Raw genomic sequence first — 21,961 nt, 5'->3', positions numbered from 1 at the left:
TGACCGCATGGTTAACATTGGAAAAAGTGTTCAGCACATTCGCGCCATGTTGTTGCCATTGCTTTCGTTGGCCTTATTCCATTGCCGCACGTGTCGCCCTGTGCATTTGAAAAAGCTGATCATGGACGCATAGAGCCGGCGTTTTTTTTGCTACTGAATCTTTCGCATAGTGGAATGACCAGCACAAAGCATAACAAATTTCGAAGGTGTTGTTTCTTGAGACTATTCGATTAGATTGAAAACAAATCTGTCTAAGGAGGTTTCATCGTAGCATATCCGATGTAAACCATGAATAGTAACGCAATAATCGATTCTGCATTGGTGAGATCAGTGAATCACGCATGTTTCATAAACGTTCAGGCTTGTAACGTGTAGTCATCTGATTTACTTTTAAGTATGAGATCGATTTCTGTAACAACAGAGCATTGGACTAACTGGCTGGCCATTGGATTATTAAACCTCCATCATACTGTTTGCTCTTCCATAAGCAAGACAGTGCGAATTTTCACACGTTTCGGTTACGTTTTGGTAACAAGGTACAATCCAAGCGTTTTACACGATGACGGAGTTTTGCACTTTTCGTACATTTCTCTAGTTCCCTTAAACTGCTGTATGTTAAAAAAAATGCTTTATTGTGTAAAGTGTTCAGTTAGGAAAGAGTTTTCAACATCAGAAATTATGTACATGTATTAACCATTAATGTTTTTATGCATTTGCATTAATATTTCGGGTTTCAACATTAATATTATACCGATTCAAAAGGGCTTATCCCTTCAACACGTGCAATTTTAATTTAATCAATTTCGGGTCAAGCTCCAATGCATCTCGGTTCTTACGTCATTCATTGACAATAAGAATTACGATAAGTTCAGCTTACACGTGTTGGAATGTTTTGATGGCAGGGATATGAATTGTTTGGTTCGTTTCGTTTTTTTTTCCACCAACTAGCGCAGCATTCACTGATGCGTTTCCTTTTTATCTACTGAAGGTCTCAGCTTGCTAACCCGATGTTAGTCGGAGTGGGAGAGTAGCCAAGCCCTAGGATTTTGTTTTGCGTGCCTACGTACCGCGAAGCACACCTACAAGCCTTTCAATACAGTTTGAATAATCTTTCCTCTTCAGTCGACAGTGTGCGATGGTACCGGTACGACCGTGCACCGATGATGAATCTATTGGTGCAAAGTGGACTAATGCTTTCTGTGGCCTTGTGTGGTGCATTGTGCGAACAACTATACCGTGCGTATCGGTTGTGCCGTGTGTTGCTTAATTTCTTCCATTCATATGTACATCATCTTTGGTCTCATCGGGTTTGTTTTTCTACTTTGTTCCTACTAGCCACTGAGAGGAATGCCAAGTTGCCGCGAATATACGAGTATGATGATTTCTATACGTGTCGCCGACGGTATACAAATTTCGTTTATTGTGTCAGCGTCAGTACGCTCCAGGCCGATACGTCGAACGACGTTTGGAAAAACATATCTGTAAATATTTCTTCTCTTCTCTTCTAAAGTGTGTTTCACCAACTTAATCTTTAATTGCATCGGGAAGTATTAAATCGATAGTTATCAACTAACGTGTGCAATGAAGTCACGAGTAACTATACCATCGTACATGATTACAAACATGAAAAGTAATACAAACTTAAACAGGGTATATCGTTTAACGTGTATAAGTAAAAACGTTAAAATTTCTGCCGTGTAGTTTATGTTATTCAAATTTTGGTATGACCTACTTTTCAATGCTTTCTAATTATGTTTCTCGTTGCGGTCCACGTGGTGTTCCGACAACCTATTGACACCTTCCTACCAGATCACATTAATTATAATATTATCCACGCTGTCGATATCTCTGTTAACGTTTATAATGCCCTGAGGCTAGCACATTTCGTTCAATTCAAATTATGTACCACAGAAGTGATATTATCTACTTACGATCTACTTATGCTACCAACCAGAGCACCTTAAAATGCTTCATTTGCGGTAGGTGAATGGTATTTTAGTTAATTCAGATTGGGACAGAAGTAAAGGTTTTTTTGTAAGTTTTGCGTTTAATTGAAAACATTTTGGAAGATGTTTGAAGGATGATATTTTATTCACACTACTGAAAAGATTCGAAAAATCAAGTCAAAAGAAACAATTATTTTTATACAACTCATCTCATGGGTGGAAACACATCTCATCAGCTGCGTTCTCTCTCTCTCTCTCTCTCTCTCTCTCTCTCTCTCTCTCTCTTCTTGGCTTTAACGACCTTACAGGTCACGCCGGCCATTTCTGGCTTACTAGACTTATTGTACCACGTAGCCGGATAGTCAGTCCTTGCTACGGGGGAACGGTCCGGATGGGATTTGAACCCGGTCCTGCCGTATTAAGATTATACATTCTAAATTTCCCATAGTTTAAACGCATACCCATCTTTTTGGAATAAGTTATTACACATATTGGACCATAACGTCTGCGGGGTTTTGTGACCAAATTTCCATTAATAATATCTCTTTTGTTGACTGTAAGCAATACATATCCAGTTCGTTTATTCACATCCAAACGCGGCTTACGAACACAGACCAAATTTGGGTTGATGGTTTTTGGCCATTGTGAGTTTTTAGCTAGCAAATAGTACAACCATAATTCAATCAGTGTCCGATCAAGTGTTGGTCCACACGGACGAGCCACAAGTGTTTGAATAGCACTCAAAATCTTGAATGTCATAATGTAGCTGGAACACTGAAACCTACTTTAAAGCCATGCTGCAATCTTAAGAAACGAAAGGAACCCTATTCCGTTTTCACTTTAGGGATATCCATCAGTTTGCGACACCCGCGATCTTCCCGCGTGAATAATACGAAGTGTAAGAGGTATGTGAGGTTGGTTGTTGTATGTCACAGCTGTGAGAGATCATTGTCAATGCGGTCAAAATAATGAGTGATCATTATTGAAATATTTTGCTTTGGGTGGGCCTTTCAAGGTGCCTCGAATGTTGCAACTGGACGTGGGTAATATTTCATAGAGATGAACGTAGTTTTGCTGTTGCACCTACTAACTAAATCATCAAATCAGTGTATAAATTTTCATATTTTACAAGCCAACAACATATTCGGTTCAAGTTTGCATTTGGTTCCATATGTAATGTAGTATTAAATTTTAAAGATACGGGCGAATAGTTTGTTATACATATGTTATTAATCTTTCTTCGTTCATTTTTTATTTCAGCACCTGCAAGCCAATCGAAGAAACTTTCCCCATGATCAGTTTGAAAGAGGTTTATGTTTAAATGATTATCATGCTGGCTTAACGCTTGATCATAAGACACCAAATCTGATTGCTACTCATCTACACCAAAAAATCTACCATCAATATGGTCTCTACAGTCATACCACAACTGAATCATGTTGGACGAAAACAAGTTTTGAACAACAACTTAGTAAGATCCTTAGATTTGTAAATAGATTTTTCAACAAAACGATGTTAAGTGCGGTTCTTGTTTTGATATACTTTCAGCATTTGGCGAATATTTTTTCGTTTTTCTTTCAATCTGTTTATTGTTTACAACTGTGTGTGCTACATGGATCGATTTCAACGGTGGCTCAAAGGAGTTATTCGTGAATGCGTTTTCAATTCGAAGAAATATGCAACAATTGTGGAAAGCACCGAAACCTAACGCACTGCCCTTTCTGGATGGGGTGCGAGCACTTGGGACGCTCACGATCTTGATAGTCCACTCGCAACTGCCAATGATTAGGATGCCTTTGTGGAATACGGAAGATTTGGAAGAGGTCAGTTCCTCTCAATTATGCATTATTATGCATGAAATGGTATCGTATTTTCTACTAAATTTGATTACTTTTTGCAGCAAGCGAATCATGCAATTTTTCCTTTAGTTAATTCCGGTAATACCCATATGATACAATTTTTCTTTACGTTGGGTGGGATGGTGTTTGGAATCAGCTGCCTGAGACACTTTGAACGTTATCCTTCGTTCAAGTTCATGTATTTCATTGACAAGTTGTTACGGCGTTTAGTAAGGTAAATATTTACAATAGGACAATAGGTTGAACAATCCCAAATTATTAGATAAGCGACCTTAAAGCTCTGCTTATTTAGAATCCAGACACAAAGCACTCGCTATAACTCGCTTCAATTGTGGTTGTCGATCGGCTTCAGAAGCTATTTTTGAGTTTTGAGCAAGTTGTCCAGCCTATTTGGTTATTTTGCCTGTCTTTTTTACTTTTTGTTAGCCTAATTAAAATCCAATTTATTTCAGTTGGACGGATTTCTGTACACTTAAGTAGGCTTATATTCTTATTGATGATATCCACTTGATTGTTGATGTACAATTATAATATTTTACGATTCAATTCTAATATTTCACGATTAGGAGCTTTCCATATCTGTTCTTTTTTAAATGATCGTGTAGAGTTTATTGTCTGCTTTGTAATTACTTGCCATATCGTCATTTTGTGGACTAATTTATTAACAATTTAAGTTTCTTGCATATAATTTTTGAGCAGGAAACTGTCTGAAAACCATATTTCGGGGCCCACGGTTGAATTTACCAAGTGGTTGTGCAAAATAATGTTGTACACTGTTCTTCTATTTGTTATTAACATACATGCAAGAATTGTTGCAAGTGTTAAAACTGTGCTTTAATATCAACAAATATTATTACACAAAGTTCTATTTATCACTATTAGTAGAGTTACAACAATCAAAACTGTCTGCGCGGATTCTAAATGAACAACCCTTTATGTAGGGAGTAAATGTTGAGTAGATAAATGAAGTCCTCACTAAGCCATTTCAAAGTCGATCGATCAACGGGTCCATCGCTCATTACGTGTTTTATGCTTTATCGAAACGGTTTCGTGCAGCGATCATTGCTTCGAACGATATCGCAATAAAATAATTGTAAATTTATTTCGTGCGTTAGACACCGGCCACGCGGCTCGTGAGACGTCCACAATCCACATAGTCATACAAAAATTTAAATAAATGGGTCTTGCCCACAACGTGTCCACAAATCACGAAGTGAAAGAGGATCCGGATCAATCCGGATCCGGGGCGTTTGGATGTGTATTTCTTGTATATAAGAATACTAATTGTGAAGTTTTATTTACTTGGATACATATGATAGAGGAAATATTTTTTCAACAGATTGCTACCAGCATACATGTTGATCATCTTATACCAAGCGACATGGTATAAACGAGTCAAACGAGGACCACTGGAGTATAAGTTTGACGATTACTGTCTGGAGAATTGGTGGTCGAATTTGCTATTTTTGAATAATTACATTCATACCACCAAACCTGTAAGTACATTATGCACTATCTGAGCACTATCAGAATCATTCTAATGTTCCGTATTTCCTTACATCTAACCTTGCAGTGTCTTCAGTTTAGTTGGTATTTAGGGGCAGATGTTCAACTTTTCCTGATCGGTTCATTATTGCTTCTGCTCGTGTGGAAGTGGCCTCTAATAAAAGCATGGTTGGTACGCTTAATGATTGCTGTTGCATTTTTCATACCGGGCTACATCATCTATACTGAATCGATCGAGCCTACAATGACTTTCGACATGAGGTAAATAACATTGCATATTAGTTCCATTCATGCATTGGTTTCTAGTTATTTGTAAACATTTATTGAACGAATCTATTATATTTTTTTCTACTAGGCATGCGCTAGCGGAACTACGTACTTACGATCACTTTTTGAAGTATTATCTACCATCACACACGAACATAAGTGGTTATTTTTTTGGCATAATTGCAGCTATGTTCTATACGAAAATTGTATCTACCCAAGCCTCGGATCAGTTGCTACCGATGCTTCAAAAGTTCTTAAACATATCGTTGGTGACATTGTTTGGTTTGAATGCTTTCACCATACTGCTTCCGTTTATGAACATAGATAAGCAACATTCCCTGTTCCATGCAACTTACGGCAGTTTCCTTAAGTCTTCGTGGGGCTGTGGTTATAGTTTATTGTTTTTAGTTCTTGCACTGAAAGGCAAATCACATGTTCGAGATGTGTTATCACATAGTTTGTTACAGTCTTTTGCCAAAATAAGCTACTGTGTGTACATAGTGCAATATACTGTAATATATGGATTGTACACTAACTTTCCCATTCCTCTAGTGTATGGTGGTTTCAATCTGGTAAGAACGTGTATAAATATTTATTATAGTTTTTGTACTTCTGTTTGTTTGACCCTTTACTTTTTTCCCATTGCAGCTCATATTGACATCAGCAGCCTTGCTAATAACAGTTATCTGTGCCTTATTACTTTATCTTGCTGTAGAAGCTCCTCTTGTACAAATGGGGAATAAATGTGTGACAACCTTGTTAGGAGAATGTGCAACAAATGGTAAGATTTAGTATCTGGTGGTTAATACAAACGTTTATAGAAAGTTAATCTATTCTTTGCATTATGTTATTATGTATTTTGCAGAAATCGAGACTAAACACACCAAACATAAGTAATACATTTTTTTGCGAACAACTTCTGAACAGAGAATGAATATGTTAAAACAATGAATAATAAATATATGTTCACTCTGTAACAAAAGGGATACGTGAAGACGTTACAATTAACATTAAAGCATGTCTACATAAACAACAAAAGCTGTTGGTGGGTGATTTGGTTTTTCAGATAAATGTATAATTAAAAATCAGTTACCTCCATAGATGTTTCACGTCTCTACTGCTCCTAATCTCTACTAATGTTACTTAATAGAGGCAGGACAATAAATCCAGAAATATGGAGCCTCACAGCCTTCGTCGTATAATATAATATGAAGCCTCACAGCGTAATTTCCAGTGATCCCGGATCATAATAGATCACTGTAGAAAGTTGATCCCGGATCGTAACGGATCAACTTCTCCGTTCAAAGCATCAACTTCGTAGCGCAAATGTGATTCCGAATCATAGCGGATCGACTGCGCCATACAAAGGTAATCGCGGATCATATCAGGTGTTGCGCACACGAAAGTAGCTTTCGGAGCAGCAGCTAGAGACAGGCACTTTACACGCCGACTCAAGCACAATATGAACGCACCAACTGATTCTTGGCAAATAACGCTCTTATTGATCCAAATAACTGAATTTATACCCTAAAAATGCTGATCGTCGTCGGTCAACACATTTTTCTTAACCTGTGTATGTTTTTATGATCCGCGGCGTCGCTGGGTCGCGTGATCGACGTTTTCTTGTTCTTAACGGTTATCGTATTGTTGATATTATTATTAACGCGTCGCTGGCACGTGACGCTCAATCAGCTGGCCAGTATTTTCGGATCTAGCAACGCTATGTTAGAACTAAGTTGTCGCAGCGGCATCAGGTATTTAGGACAAAAATCGAACATCGCCATATAGAGGTTTCGGAGCGATAGAAAGTGATGTTAATCGTTCTGAGAGTAAAGTAAGACTAACTACATTTATTCGGTATTTTATGTTCTAACCAATGGCTACTCGATTACCACTAGAATAATGTTAAAAGTAATGTACCACAGAGTTCCCCTCAATTACGCCAAGAACCGAACATGGTGACCGGATGGCGTAACTTTTGTTCTTTCGTCATCTTCATTCGAAACCTTTTCGCAGATATATGATAGCTTCATACGATCGATTGAAATTCTTCGTTTTTCGCCGTTCATATTTATGTCCATATACTTGTAGCGGAATAGATCCGCATGTATAAACTGACGTGGCAAGTACGAGGAAACTGCCGAAGTAGGAAATAAAATTCACTAGATCTTTACGAGCCAACACGATCGGACGTATACCTTATCGTAAAAGTGCAACATCCGAACTACAGTGAAAGATCGCGGAAGACAAAAAAAAAAAAAAAACGGCAGAAACTGTTGCACGGGCGTTCGTCACACATTGGATTGCGAGATTTGGTGTACCGAATAAGATCACTACCGATCGCGGAAGACAATTCGAAAGCGATCTTTTCAGAAAGCTTTCCGAAATGCTGGGAATCGACCACCTTAAAACTACTCCTTACCACCCACAGGCAAACGGCCACATCGAACGCGTGCACCGCCAACTAAAGGCATCGCTTATGTGTCACGATTGAGCCAGATGGACCGAAACATTACCGTTTGTTTTGTTAGGGATGCGATCAACACTGAAAGAAGATTTAGGAGCAACCGTTGCCGAATTAACCTATGGTACGAGCTTAAGATTGCCAGGAGAGTTTTTTGACCACAATACAACAGTTCCCAACGCGACACCTGATTTCGTGAATAATCTAAAAGCAATAATGAGTAAACTAAAACCCGAGCAAACATCAGATCATAGGAAAGAGAAAGAAGGCTTTATACAAAGCAGTTTACCAGAATGTACTCATGTATTCGTGCGTGTAGACAGGATCAGACCAGCGTTGACACCACCGTACGACGGTCCATATAAAGTTTTGAGAAGAAGTAAAAAAACTTATACACTCGAAGTGAAAGGGAAAAGCACAACTATATCGATAGACCGGTTGAAGCCCGCGTATACAAATGCGTCGAGCGAAAAGAGCGCATCAGAAGTAATCACACAGAATCAGCAAGATACAGTGATAGACAGGAAACCGATACACCAAACGCGTTACGGAAGAAATATTTACCGGCCAAGGAATTTTTAAAAGAAAGGGGGATGTGATGTAGCGGAATAGATCCGCATGTATAAACTGACATGGCAAGTACGAGGAAACTGCCGAAGTAGGAAATAAAATTCACTAGATCTTTACGAGCCAACACGATCGGACGTATACCTTATCGTAAAAGTGCAACATCCGAACTACAGTGAAAGATCCCCCAAATACTTTTCGTGCCTTTCGATAATTTGAAAAGGTCCTTCGTAGGGGTATGTAAGAGGTTGCTTAACTTATTCGATTCGCACAAAAACGCTTTTGCAACTCTTCAAATCCTTAGGAGCAAATACCGACCGCATGATGCGAATTTCTGATTGGTCCGATTTGTTGCATGGTTTGGCATAGCTGCTTGGCAAATTCGGAACGACACATTTCCGTCTTTGAAGGTTCAAAAAAATCGCCAGGAATTCGCAGTGGCTGCCCGTATGTCATCTAGACGACGGAACAATCGATATCTTCTCTGATAGCAGTTCGCAAACCGAGCAGAATCAACGGCAGTTTATCGCACCATCGTTTCGAATCGACACACACAACACCAAACCAGGATATCCAACATTCACAAAATCCTTTGGCGACGGTTTCTGCTAGAATGTCTGGTAAGGAAACTGCCTAAGACTAAACCGGTCGATCATCGTTAATAAGTACCGTTTTCCATTTGACGTCGGAAGTGGTCCAACCAAATCGATGTGAACGTGGCGGAAACGGCTATTGGGAAGATCGAATTCGTTGAATGCCGCAGATCTGTGGCGTTTGATTTTAGACAATCGATCGAGACAATCGAAGCGAGCGACATCTCGATTCATTGAGGGCCAAATATTCTGTAATTCTGTATCGTCTTGCTGCGCTTTTGATAATAATTCAAAATCTACTGTACAAGCAGCTGAGATAATGTTGACTCGGGATAATGCGTCTGCAGCAGAATTGTCTCTGCCACTAATGTGCCAGATATTGTTCGTGAAACTCGAAATGTACTGTAAATACCGTTCTTCGTGAGGAAGGTGATTCGAAATAGAATTCAGAGCATACGTGAGCGGACGGTGGTCTGTGTAAATGAATTCTCTTCCTTCCACGAGGTGTCGACAATATTTTACAGCTGTTAACTCCCGACTGAAAACAGAATACTTTTTCTGTGAAGGAGAAAATTTCTGCGAGAGGAATCCAAGCGGTTGCCACGCGTCACAGACGTTTTGTTGTAAAGTAGCACCTGCTGCTGTATCTGAAGCATCAATCATCAAGCCCATTCGTTTTGACGAGTTGGCATAGGACAATAAAGCTGCATTGGCCAAACTTTCCTTGCATTTCATGAAAGCTTCATCTGCTTCGGTTGTCCATTGAAGTTTTCGTGTGTCATTTTTTTCGATTTCCAATAATAAGTCCTTGCAATGGCAATCAACAACGGCTTGAACACGATTCGCTTGAGGTTTGATATCAGATGCACTGATATGGTACCCCAAAAAATCTACTTCTGTTTGTACAAAATTGCATGTGTCTAAGTTCAGTACTAAGCCGTTCGAAGATAGTTCGCACATGCGTTAGGTGCTCCTCCTCATTAAACGATCCAATTCAATAATCATCGACAAACACCACCACAAAATCCAAATCACCAAAGATACGATGCATGAAGCGCTGGAATGTCTGGCTCGCTTTACATAAACCAAAATGCATCTTATTTTTTGGTACACAGTGAAGAGGGCTTGCCCAACTACTCTTGGAGGGGCGACAAATCCCGAGTTACATCATAGTCTCTGTGATATTCTGTTTGCCAAATTAACTATCACACTCCTTTTATTCACGTTCCAAACCTAACTGACTCTCGGCTCTCACTCATCTAACACTCATACCCCATACGCACACATCTCTAAGATCCCACAGTCTCGAATTCTTTTTTTGTCGCTTGGAGTTTATCTGGACATGGTTTACAAGTTACTGGAGGTCCAGTAGTTTGAATGTAATGCGTTACATTATGCCTTACCTCGGTGCGCATTGTCGGCGGGGTGGTGATTTCCCGAAATTCTGATTGCAAGTCTCAAAAACGATGATCCTTTGGAATAGTTGTGACACCGTAGACTGCAGATTCCGTTATTCCACAAACGGTGTGGAATTTCGTACTACCGCCGATAAGTCATCTATTTCCAAGATCTACAAGAAGACCAAAATGCGCGAGGAAATCAGTTCCAATGATTGCAGAAGTAACGTCGACTTGCAAAAAAATCCAAGAAAACTTTCGGCGTAGTCCCAGATCCGCGGTCACAAATTTGCACCCATACGTTCGTATCCTCGTTCCGTTTGCTGCGTGGAGTAAAAACGGTGATGGTTCTCGAGTTTTATCGATCCTAGATGCTGGTATTATCGATACATCTGATCCCGTGTCAATTAAGAGTCGGATAGCAGAAGATTTGTCGAATACTTGCAGACGGCGATTGATTTTTGATCCGCTCACCTCGCCAATTTCAGATGAACGGAAATCTAGTTTTTTGACTGATTGCAAGGGCTTCGACACCGATCAGCTCGATTTCCGTACTTTCGATGATACCAGCAGATATTCTCATCGGTTCGACTTCGAGACAAGGAACGCAATCGTCCGCTCTCAGATGCTTTCCCTTGACGTAGTTCTACTTTCATGGCGGCAATTTCTTCTGCTAGGTTGTTCGTCGAGTCCTTTTTCAAGGAAGCAAAAATGGCCGATGTTTCCGGAACCATTTCCATGAACCATTTATCTCCCATTTCCGTTAGTTTCGAAAGACTGCCATCGTGGATGCTAAGTATTGCACGTATATGACCTGGAAGTTTTTGCAAAAAAAGGATTTTCAATAACGAATTTTTCACATTCAATCCCGCATGCATCCCGGTCAAAAGATGTGTAGGACGTAGTTCTCCAAAATAATACGATCCAAGTAGCTTACCCATTTTACCTTGTTCCGTAAGCTCTAGTCGAGAAGTGAGGCGTTGCTTAATGGCGTCGTACTTTCCTGTCGCAGGAAATCAGCTATATGGCAAAGCACAGATTGGTCGAGTTTAGCGACAGTGTTATAAAATTTTGTTTCCTCGTTATTCACATTGCACAGCATAAACTGGGCTTCAGCTTGAGAAAACCACAACGATGGATCCGTCTTCCAGAATTCCGGTAGTTTAACTGCAACTGCTGCAGTAGCAACGGAAACTTCTGCTTCGGAAACGTTTTCGGTAGACATGTTCGTTCAAAAATTTTCGAATTGAAGGAACTAAGAATAATCCGGAGATCACGTCGGGGTCACCAATGTGGGAGCGATTGAAAGTGATGCTAATCGTTCTGAGAGTAAAGTAAGATTAGCATTTTTTCGGTATTTTATGTAACCTCAGTTGTTCTAACCAATGGCTACTCGATTACCACTAAAATAATGTTAAAAGCAATGCACCACAGAGGTATATGACCTTCCCCTTACAAAGCATCAAACATCAACAGCAACAAACTATGATCTCAGATCACTTGATCCCTTATAATTGTATCGTATCAGATAATTTATACATGGATCAGAGCAGATCAACCGGTCCACCTTCAACTCCACATGACTAGATTAGTGGAAATAATTTTTTTTTTGGATCACACTACTAAAGTACACTAAAGAAAATATGCAATATTCGGTTCACAATGGCCATGGTACATCCGGCTAAAAGATGACTGGAACAGATGTAGTAGTTATATCGATAAGTTTTGGTAAGTCTAACCTCTTATTTGTTTGTTGGTCACACCCCAAACATAGGATCTATTCAAATAATTTCCAAGCCAAAATAGAAAGTAGAATGAAGTGCTCATATATTTCCACCGACCTATGCTAAGTTTCAACCAGCAGCAACTTTGTGTCTACTTACTACCCTAGATTACCTGCGAATAAAGGATGCAGTGGAATCATAGTTTAGATGCAACTAACGTAGTTTAGTTTAATTTGTATTTATTGGTCAAATTTCTCGTACATTACTCTATACGGTGTTTACCTTGACTTAGTGACGTCTAAAGTCATGTTCATGCTGACTATTTCTGGCTTATTAGACTTATTTTTACCACGTAGCCGAATAGTCAATCCTAGTTACGGGGCTACGGTCCAGATGGGATTTGATACCGGAATAATGCATCGACTGGACAAGATACGTTTTTATATATATAAAAAAATGGCATTTCTTGATATATCATTTTATTTTCCTCAACATCAATAATATACTAACGGAAGGGAACCGGAAAGTAAGATGTTCTAAACATAACTTTTCCAAGTTCTGACATTTGAGGCAAGACAGATTTGAGGCAATAAATCAATGCATTGTGTAGATTGCAGTATTTTCGAATCACGAAGGTTGTTGTTTGTATTGTGATAGACTTGGACTTTTGGGACTTTGGAACTTTTGAATCTCTTTCGTCTCTTAATCGCGAAAGGTGGAATCCCTTTCTTATCAAACATACCTTATCACTAAATGGTTGATTAAACTACATATCAGCTCATATTTTAATATTATAAGTTGAGCGCAACTACATAAAATTGAAATCCATTGTCTCAGTGGAAGAACGGATTTGTTGATTGATCATTTTGGGATTTTGTTGTGCACAGTACTTGTCGCTCCAATTGAAAGTCATATTCTTGTTGTGCGCCTGTCAGTACATAAACGGGTGGGATCTGAAATGTAAATGACATCACATACACGATTAATATTCAATCAATTACCAACCATGTAATATATGACGAGCTTACATCGTTGGGATATTGTTTTAGAGCGGGATTGAGCAAAAATGGAACGCCTTCAACGTCGGTGTGAATATTCAACGTGCCAGTTGAATATATAGGTGGTTTTGGGGCTACACGCTTGGGTGAAAGCTGATATGACGATAACAATTGTTCGTATTCGTGGTCTTGTGATTGTACCGCTGCAGCCTGTTGCGTAAAATTAATATGCAATCATACAGGAACAAAGCAATGCTGATACATGAACTGTACAATACTCACATTTGACTGTATCTTCAAATTTTCAATAGTTTTCTCAAGTTCAGTTATGCTTTGCCGTGACGGTACACTTGGAGAAGGCCGATGTGGAACGGGTGAAGATTTAAAGCACACTAGAATGCCGTTTATATCACTAAAAGAAGTACAGGGAGAATTATTGTTTTAATTAACGGTTAAAAAAGCCAGTTCCAGGTGATTCATACCCTGCTAGCGTAAACCCTTCCGGGGCTTGGCGGAGCCTAGAGCACAGTATAATATCCGTAACGGCTTGCTTGGTGGATCCCTTTTTTGCCAACCGATAAACGAGTTGTCTTTTGCGCCATGCTTTCTGTTCCGTGTCAGCAGTTCTCGTAAGCTGCGAGAAGCCCTCGGGAGTAATTTCTTTTTCATTTATTATTTTTAACGTTTCTACTATGTAGCCTGGCAGTCCTTCCGATTTAGATTGACACAAATACCTCGTCGTCCGTTTGCCTATCAGCATTTTTTCACGCCACAAATCTGCATCCTGATCTTGATCGTAAGTCTTATTGATGGGCTGGAAGTTTTTGGGACATTTTTCAAATTCTTCCACCAGCTGCAATGACGTTATGGGTCGATTATCTGGCAAAGCACCAATTACAGTGTTGAGAATGTTTTTTTGTTGTTGCGTGCTGGATTTTAACATTTTGGATATGGAATCGATTGACCAGCGATGTTCAAATCATCGGGAACTGTGTTTTGCAGCATACATTCAAAATCTGAAATCAAGAAAGGCCTGTGATTAAATCATACGAAGAACTGTGATGGAAAGTCTCAAATCTCAAATGAAAAAAAATCTGTCCTATAATTATCAAGAACAAACATGATTTTAATTTTCTAGCTCTGTTTCATCTATTGCAGATTGTTCCTCCTTACTAATCTTGTCTGATGTCCTTATTTATTAAATCGAATATGAATTCCTCCGTGGTACAAATCAAGATGAACTTTACAAGTTTACCATTATTTACTGAAGACCAAATTCTACATTCCTCACCGATAATACAAATGTATGTTAACATACACATACTTCTACAGATTTTGACAGTACCAACATACCTATATGTGAGTATTCTTTGTGTTCTACCGCGAGTACCGAATGTCTGGCAATAATTTTAACCTATTTCTTGAACGAAAGAAACAGGTTTGTCCGTCCAAATTATTTATAAATACATTTCTTATTCTTATTCCACTAAATACAGCTTTCTTATTCAGGAATTCACAGGATTCATAGCAGATTCTGTTCAACGTGCAAACTTCCAGAACATTAATTAACACTTTGTTGTAAGATAATTAATTGTTTTTTAAGCTTCAGAGTGATACTTACGAACACATTACGTACAATTCTTCTTAAATACTGGTGGTTTTTCTCGCCTTTAACTTAGGTTGTAATTTTTCAGTCTGAGTCATTGGAGATTCCAAAATATTCTACTCCACAAACATAAATAAATCACAGTAGAGGCTCGATTGTGTGCGTTAGAAAAAAATAAGAACAGTACAAAACATCAAATGCTATGCTTGACAGGTCACATCATGGTGTTTCGGGAATCCATTTGTAAAAGCTTGTTTGGACAGAACAGTGGTGATATTGAAACAAAATCATGAAACTCCCAAGAGATCTGAAATTCAATCTATATTCAAACATAATTATGAAACAAATAAGATACCCTTAATTATGAATGCGCTCTTACAGGGAAATGCAAATGCTTGGGTGCGGAGAGACCAATATAAGAAATATGCGCAAGCGAATATGAAATACGCGGCCATTCGTATGAAAACACCTAATACTTTAACAAAACACCCAAAATTGTTATGGAATTATTTGCCATTGAAATGGAATGTCAAACAATCGGGCTGAAGAGTTGAGATATAATTTTTTTTTAATGAAATTTGATACAAATGTTTTCCAAAACAGGCACTACAAACTATTATTAATCAATCGCAAATAGCTTAGTTTTCATCAAATTGTAGCAGAACCAAAGTCTGTAGAGTAATGAGGTCTCGTAATATAGGTGTTTTGGCAACTCTTGGAATAACAATGAAAAATAAAATGACAGATGGGTGTCCGAAGCTCCTACACGATGTTGTGTAGTTGTACGTGTACGGTGTTTTGGAGGCTGCTTCAGCTGCTCGTGTAAACATGATTTTGTTTCAAGATATCCTACGATTAATTATTGTAGATTTTATTTTAAAACGAAATCTTTTAATAGTGTGGTTATCGTGTAATACAATGCGCAATGGAAATTTATGGAATAGTGCATATATTCCCCACATTTTAACGTTGTAACGACTGTCGCCAAGACTACGAGCGCTAAAATTTGCTCAGTAAACAATTCACCCATTCATAGCCAAGGACGTCCCGGGTAGCAATATCAACATACCTTCTCGTTCTGTCTTATGAACAATCAAACCTGCCAAAGCGAGAAAGCATGTTGGTTTGGCTGGTCGGGGTCTAACTATCAAAATGAAAATCCAAGATGGCAATGTCAACAAAGCCTATTCCGAGACCTCATTACTCTACAGACTTTGATCCCACGACATTCCATATCAATGGAACGTGATTCCATCACAATTTTGGGTGTTTCGTTGGGTGTTTCAATATGAATGGTCCCGTATTTCATATTCGCTTGCGCGATTCCTTCATGTGGGCTCTGCGCATCCTATCATTTGCATTTCCCTGTAATGGTAAGCAAAAGTTTCACTACGGTGGATGTATACTACAAGCACCTAGGTAAAAGCACCCGTTTTAGACGTGAAAACGAAATGAAATACATTCATCCACTGCGATCTGAGACTGTGTGTAAGCACCCATTCATTTGTGATTACAGTAGAACGTCGATTATCCGGGGGCGGATTAACCGTGCGCCGAATATTGACAGCTGTTGGTGGTGAATATTTGTACTGAACATTTGTCAGGTTGGTTAAAATTATTAAAATCGTCATCAAACGCGATATATTAGAAACGGCGTTCTAAATTTTAATAGTTATTTCATAATAATTTGCTTGAAAAAAAATCATATAGATACTTTATACGCTTTATCTAGATACATAAATGACCTTAATATTTAAGGGACTATTATCCGTGGAAATCAATTAACCGGAATCAGTCCAATCCCGAGCACCCCGGATAATCGAGGTTCTATGGTATTTGTTTGTGTAGAATGACCTTAAGCATTTCGGTATCGTTTGTGAATCAATGTGTAGCCGTGATCTGACTTTGAATGACAGCTTGCGGAAAGAGCGCCAAACAATCGCGAAACAAAACTTGTGACAGCTACACTCGATGCGCTCACGTAAATAAACTAGCGCTTTTGTAAAAGCGATTTTCTACCTACAAACAAGTATTTTCGGTAAACAAGTGACGAGCAAAATGTCGGAAGACTTTGATATATACGCTGATCTAGAACATATTGAAAGAGAAGCTAACAAGGTTTGTATCGACTCGCTTCGGGTTTTGACACTATTTAACCATTCCTATCAAGTATATAACATTCATGCATGTACGTACGTTTTAGGAGAGCCAGGAACTTTTGGCATTAAAAAAACACATTGCAGAACTTCAACAACAGGTGAAAGCAACAGAACAAGAGAAAACGGATATCATCAGAAGGAATGAAATATTGCTTGAAAATGTGTCATCGCTATTGTTGACTGCCAAAGCTGAGCTTAAGAGAAAGGATACAATGATCAGTGATCTTAGGAGGCAGTGTGATAATATTGCTTTCGGCCGTAAAAACCACGTTGATAGAAATGTTAACTGTGCGAATAAGTTTACTCAAACGTCGGTAGCACACACACAAAACATTGAAGGGGCAATGCCAATAGAGTGTAACGATCGTTTGCGAAGCAAAAGTAAAAACATTGATGTTACAGACCCGATCCAGCACCGGGATCGGGATCGTGAACGTGAAAGGTTGTGCAAAGAACAAGTGTTCCAAGATCGAGAACAAAACCACCGTCGTGATAAATCGCGCAACAGGGAAATCGATAGACACCGTGATCAGGAACGAAATCGTGATCGATACCGTGACAGTGATAGGGAGCGTGATCGATACCGTGACAGTGATAGGGAGCGTGATCGAGAAAGACACAGCGACCGGCATCGCAAAAGATCGCAAGAACGCAACCGTCCCAAGGAACATAAGCGCTATGAGCGCATCAGCGACAAAGAAACATATGAAGTTATCCGTAAAAAAGACCTAAAGCACAATGATGATCGTACAAGGAAGGAAGAAATGTACACACCTGCCCATAGCAGAGCGAATGAAGCTGGTGAATACAATAAGAATAATCCTATATGTTCCGAAAATAAACAAAAGTGCTTGGAGATTCGCAGCGAAACTAGTAAAGCGAAGAATAGTCGATCACAAGAGCTCAAAAATAACAAGAAGCCTGCCAAAGTGGCGAATACACATGCAAATCATATGGCACAAAAAAGCATAGCTGGTCAGATGAAAGAGTTTGTTCAGGACACAATGGAACGGTCGGCCACCAAACCAGCAACCAGTGAAAGCGATCTTGCAGTAGATGAATCGTTTCAATCAACAGAATTATTCGACACTAACAGTAAAGGACAAGGAATTCAAGTGATTTCGGAATTTAGGAACCAAAATGTCGTCGATACTAGTACTTCGATGACGCAACTTAGTAGCAAATCTATGGATAGTGACATTCAGAAAGAAAGTGAAGCAGTAAGTAAATCTAGTAAACTGTCTACTAAACAGCAACAAAACAAGGATTCAAGTACGGCAGCAAACAAAATAATTGAAAAAAGCAAGAAAAGCGACAGAGATGACCAAAAGAATATTCCAAAAGCCCAGGACAATCAAAAAGAGGTTAACGTAAGTAATCATCAATCGCAAATACCACAAAGTACAGTGGTAACGATAAGTTTGTCAACAGATCCAATTGTAACAGCATCGAGTACACATTATAGACCCTTTTCGGCAGATGAGCGATTAAATACAAACGGTGAGAAGGTAGAAGTATCGGAATCTACAGTAACGGATAGCGAAACATCAAATAGTGGAAAGGTAAATGATGAAACGAATTGTAATAAGGAACATAATACAGTTATTTCCGGTAAGGAAACCGTTATTGGGCTCATCGCAAAAGCACCAGCAAGTTTAATTGAAACCAGCGGCACTAATGTTGAGTTTAGTTCGGGGGATACACGTAGGTTTCTCCTAGAGGTAATTCGCCATGAGGACACAACGGAAAGTAGTAAGGGACATCGTTCAGTCGTTGAAGCAAAAAACATTCAAACTAACGAATTAGAGAAGAAAAAATACAAGAGTAAAACATCATCAAAAAGAAAATCGGAACCTGAACTTGAAGTAACGGAAAATCCTGAACTGAAGGATTTGAAACAAAATGAGCTTTGCCAAAATACGCCAGCAAACGCTACACAACTAGTAACGATTTCAAATAGTGAAAATGAGGTGCAAATTTCGAACCCTGGCCAATTGAATACGTTTCACACAACACGCAGTATTGAGAACGCGAGCCATGCAAACGAAACGACAAACATTCAAGAATTTAGAAGCTCGGAACCAAACGTGGATGGCACTTGTAATGAAATAGGGAGTGAAACAGATCATCATTTAATGAGCGGCAATTTGGAATCAAACAGTAAGTTGACGTTACTTAACGATGCGACGAAGAAGTTAGTATCAGATGAGTCAACTATCCCGAAACACTCTCCAGCGACGTCAGTTATTAGTGAAGCGACAAACGACAAGCAGCAGATTCATGATGCTATTCCCTCAAATGATACTAATTCGCATTGCTTTCCCCTGCGTGACAGACGTTCCAATAGTTGCTATTCTGATGTGTTGCAAGTTGGAAAACATCCACCACAAGCAACAATGTCAATTCAAACATATTTTATGAATTTCAATGTCCAAGAGGTTGAGAGTGAAGTGATCTCCTGTATTGAACAAAGTTTGCCCACACAGTGCGTTGAACCGATCGATGAAAGTGGATCTGCAGTATTGAGAGAAGCGTCTGATGTTGTTGAATTGGAAGAAGCTGATCATATAAATGAGGTCCAAAAGAAACCTAAAACATCTACTGCAGAGATCGTACGTGAGCGGTTACGAAAGAAGAATAGTGCAACTTTACAGAAAGCATCGCATCATAGCAGTGAAATACCTATACCTATGATTCCTTTAAAGCGAAGATTATCTATCGATAGTGCTAACATAGCGAGCAAACGATACAAACTAGAAACCGACACACCTTTGGATGGGAATAAACTCTCCGTTTCGCCATCTGGTAAACTTTCGTCGACGTACTTTTCGCAAATTGCTTTGCCAATAACTTCTGCACTAGACAGTATTCCGAGAAAGTTAAAATCGCCGAATGTTAAACAAAAAGCTCACAGTATGCTTATGACCCCGATGGTAGTGGTCCATTCGCCAGCTAAGCCGTCGTCCGACACGGACAAAACTGTGCAAAATAGTTACTACACTTTGGATGATCAATCATCGCTGCAGAATATCATGGATTCGCTGTTACAAACCCCAATTAAGCATGAATCATCCGATAATGTTTCACCTCCGTGCGCAAATGGTTTGGACGACGATGAAGACAATCGAGAAAACATTGGAACAACAAATAACGAAAAGTTGATAATATATTCCACTCCTCTTAGCACTAAACCGTTGTCACGGTTTTCGCGCGATGATGACCAGACAAATGCGTTGTTCCGCAACGCAACTAGTACAGTAGAAGCAAAAAGTACATTAAAAACGTTTGGCGATCGCAAAGAGTCATGCATTCCTTCAAGGGTAGACTCTGGACGGGAAGGTAATCCAAAGAAAATCACAGCTTCGGTACAAGCTGTACGCGATACTACATCGAAACAAACAACGCACTTGGTAGACAAATATGGTGAAACCTCTATTGAATTATCTGTAAAACATTCAAAATCTAGGAAAAGATGTCAAAGTCCAACGCATTTGTTAGATAATTCTTCAGCAGATGGTGATAGTAGCTTTTTAAATATAAATAACAACTGCGATACATCATCGGCTAAAAAAAAGGTCAAGAAAATGAACGTTGAACGAGATGTTGGTAAAAGTCCCAAAAACGATATTGTCCTCAAACAACAGTCATGTCATATTTCTTCTACTAATAGCATCACAACCAAATTGGCCAACCTATCAAAAGTATTTAAAACAGCAGTAGCTGTACCGAAATCCACACATTTAAAACAACTAACAGATGCAACCTCTGCAAACAACAACGATACAACGATAGCAAAGGAAGAGAACTACAACCTAGTGGAAACATTGGGAAGTAAAACAGTAGTGTGCCAGAAACCGACTGTAGATGTTGTTAATGCAGTTGAAAAAATAAGACAAAGAAAAAATACTCCAAGCTCTAGTAAATGTACCAATGAAGATGAGTTGCGCTTTAACACACCATTAATCAACAATTCTAGCAATAGAATTTCTAGCGGAACATCTGTACAATTGCTTGCAAATATGCAAATGCCGGCAAGCAAGCGATCTCGAAAGCAAAAGAATGAAGACGAAAATCGTGCTGGGTTAACCGGCATGCAATCTATTGAAAAAGATGTTGCCCTGGTTAGAAATGGCACTGAAACATTAACCAAACACGAAAAAAAGCGAGCAGTGAGATGCAATGACACTGAAGTCGGAAAATTGAATCCACAGCATTTGGAAACACAATCGACTTTACCGATTAACAGTATAGACTTGAAGAGGCTAAACGCGCAAACTACAGCGGAACCATCCGTGCCAGTCCATATTGAGTCTAGTACTAGCACTCGTGGTAAGAAAATAGAAGAAGCCGAACGTTCTCAGTGTGTAGTAAGCAATGTTACCCTTAACCTATCACTAGCAGACAACGCGTCAAATAATCACAGTAATCGCAAGCGTGACACTCCGGTACAACACGTTCGAGAAATGCGAATAGTTAAAGAAAGTCCCTCCTTAATGCGAGTTTTTATAACGAGAAAGTAGCATTCGTCGACAATACGGCTAAATGCCGTAATAATTAATTATATCTAACGTAGCATTCGTTTGTGTTATAAAAGTTATTGCGTAAACTGTATAACAAAAATAAAGGATCTATAGTTTAGCTTTAAGCTATGTACTGCTGATACTTTTTTATAGACTTATGTTAAACGTTGTAAAACCAATGTAATAAAATATTCTGATTAATTTTTTAATCGTAATTTGACCATGTCCAGTATGTCCAGTATACTGGACAATATTTATTACGGGGGGAAGCCCACGCTGCGTATGACACCTTCCAGAGCGATGTTAAAAGGCACACAGGAGAGTCCGTCGCCTTGCCTCATACCCCGGTGAGATT

General features: G+C 39.1%; 3 protein-coding genes across 8 annotated transcripts; 2 read left to right on the top strand and 1 right to left on the bottom strand.

Annotated features, from left to right (window-relative positions):
* Positions 1-61: 61 nt before the first annotated feature.
* Positions 62-6,560, top strand: LOC125770084 (O-acyltransferase like protein-like). 2 transcript variants are annotated; one of them, XM_049439308.1, is made up of 10 exons: positions 62-1,236; positions 1,336-1,481; positions 3,207-3,417; positions 3,495-3,769; positions 3,847-4,019; positions 5,145-5,301; positions 5,379-5,572; positions 5,667-6,150; positions 6,227-6,359; positions 6,444-6,560. In XM_049439308.1, the coding sequence occupies exons 1-10, from the start codon at positions 1,161-1,163 to the stop codon at positions 6,473-6,475; spliced, it is 1,881 nt and encodes a 626-aa protein (XP_049295265.1). In that variant the 5' UTR covers positions 62-1,160; the 3' UTR covers positions 6,476-6,560. The 2 variants fall into 2 exon arrangements, with proteins under 2 accessions (XP_049295265.1, XP_049295264.1); XM_049439307.1 differs by having other exon boundaries at positions 62-1,481.
* Positions 6,561-12,545: 5,985 nt separating this feature from the next.
* LOC125770088 (multivesicular body subunit 12B) lies at positions 12,546-15,179 on the bottom strand. Of its 4 annotated transcripts, XM_049439320.1 has the most exons (6): positions 14,943-15,179; positions 14,675-14,871; positions 13,804-14,337; positions 13,604-13,733; positions 13,352-13,531; positions 12,546-13,276 (listed from the first exon to the last, which is right to left on the bottom strand). In XM_049439320.1, exons 3-6 carry the CDS (start codon positions 14,262-14,264, stop codon positions 13,157-13,159), a joined length of 891 nt encoding a protein of 296 aa, XP_049295277.1. In that variant the 5' UTR covers positions 14,265-14,337; positions 14,675-14,871; positions 14,943-15,179; the 3' UTR covers positions 12,546-13,156. The 4 variants fall into 4 exon arrangements, with proteins under 4 accessions (XP_049295277.1, XP_049295276.1, XP_049295275.1 ...); XM_049439319.1 differs by lacking the exon at positions 14,675-14,871 and having other exon boundaries at positions 14,958-15,179; XM_049439318.1 differs by lacking the exon at positions 14,675-14,871 and having other exon boundaries at positions 14,943-15,173.
* A 1,532-nt stretch (positions 15,180-16,711) lies between these two features.
* Positions 16,712-21,799, top strand: LOC125770082 (zinc finger CCCH domain-containing protein 13-like). 2 transcript variants are annotated; one of them, XM_049439305.1, is made up of 3 exons: positions 16,716-17,045; positions 17,131-18,456; positions 18,518-18,646. In XM_049439305.1, exons 1-3 carry the CDS (start codon positions 16,986-16,988, stop codon positions 18,527-18,529), a joined length of 1,398 nt encoding a protein of 465 aa, XP_049295262.1. In that variant the 5' UTR covers positions 16,716-16,985; the 3' UTR covers positions 18,530-18,646. The 2 variants fall into 2 exon arrangements, with proteins under 2 accessions (XP_049295260.1, XP_049295262.1); XM_049439303.1 differs by having other exon boundaries at positions 16,712-17,045; positions 17,131-21,799.
* Positions 21,800-21,961: the final 162 nt, after the last annotated feature.

Source organism: Anopheles funestus, chromosome 3RL (genome assembly GCF_943734845.2).
Source record: "Anopheles funestus chromosome 3RL, idAnoFuneDA-416_04, whole genome shotgun sequence".
NCBI classification, from domain to species: Eukaryota; Metazoa; Arthropoda; class Insecta; order Diptera; family Culicidae; genus Anopheles; species Anopheles funestus.
The sequence above is the reverse complement of the archived record's forward strand: the minus strand, read 5'-3'. Positions and strand labels throughout refer to the sequence as shown.

Bases quoted from the DNA above. Each gene is read 5' to 3' on its own strand.
- LOC125770084 (XM_049439307.1), top strand. From the start codon at position 1,161: ATGATGAATCTATTGGTGCAAAGTGGACTAATGCTTTCTGTGGCCTTG. The intron at 3,418-3,494 runs GTAAGATCCTTA...ATATACTTTCAG, and splicing joins AAGTTTTGAACAACAACTTA to CATTTGGCGAATATTTTTTC. The intron at 3,770-3,846 runs GTCAGTTCCTCT...TACTTTTTGCAG, and splicing joins ATACGGAAGATTTGGAAGAG to CAAGCGAATCATGCAATTTT.
- LOC125770088 (XM_049439320.1), bottom strand. From the start codon at position 14,264: ATGTTAAAATCCAGCACGCAACAACAAAAAAACATTCTCAACACTGTA. The intron at 13,734-13,803 runs GTATGAATCACC...TACTTCTTTTAG, and splicing joins GAAGGGTTTACGCTAGCAGG to TGATATAAACGGCATTCTAG. The intron at 13,532-13,603 runs GTGAGTATTGTA...TTTACGCAACAG, and splicing joins ATTTGAAGATACAGTCAAAT to GCTGCAGCGGTACAATCACA.
- LOC125770082 (XM_049439303.1), top strand. From the start codon at position 16,986: ATGTCGGAAGACTTTGATATATACGCTGATCTAGAACATATTGAAAGA. The intron at 17,046-17,130 runs GTTTGTATCGAC...CGTACGTTTTAG, and splicing joins TTGAAAGAGAAGCTAACAAG to GAGAGCCAGGAACTTTTGGC.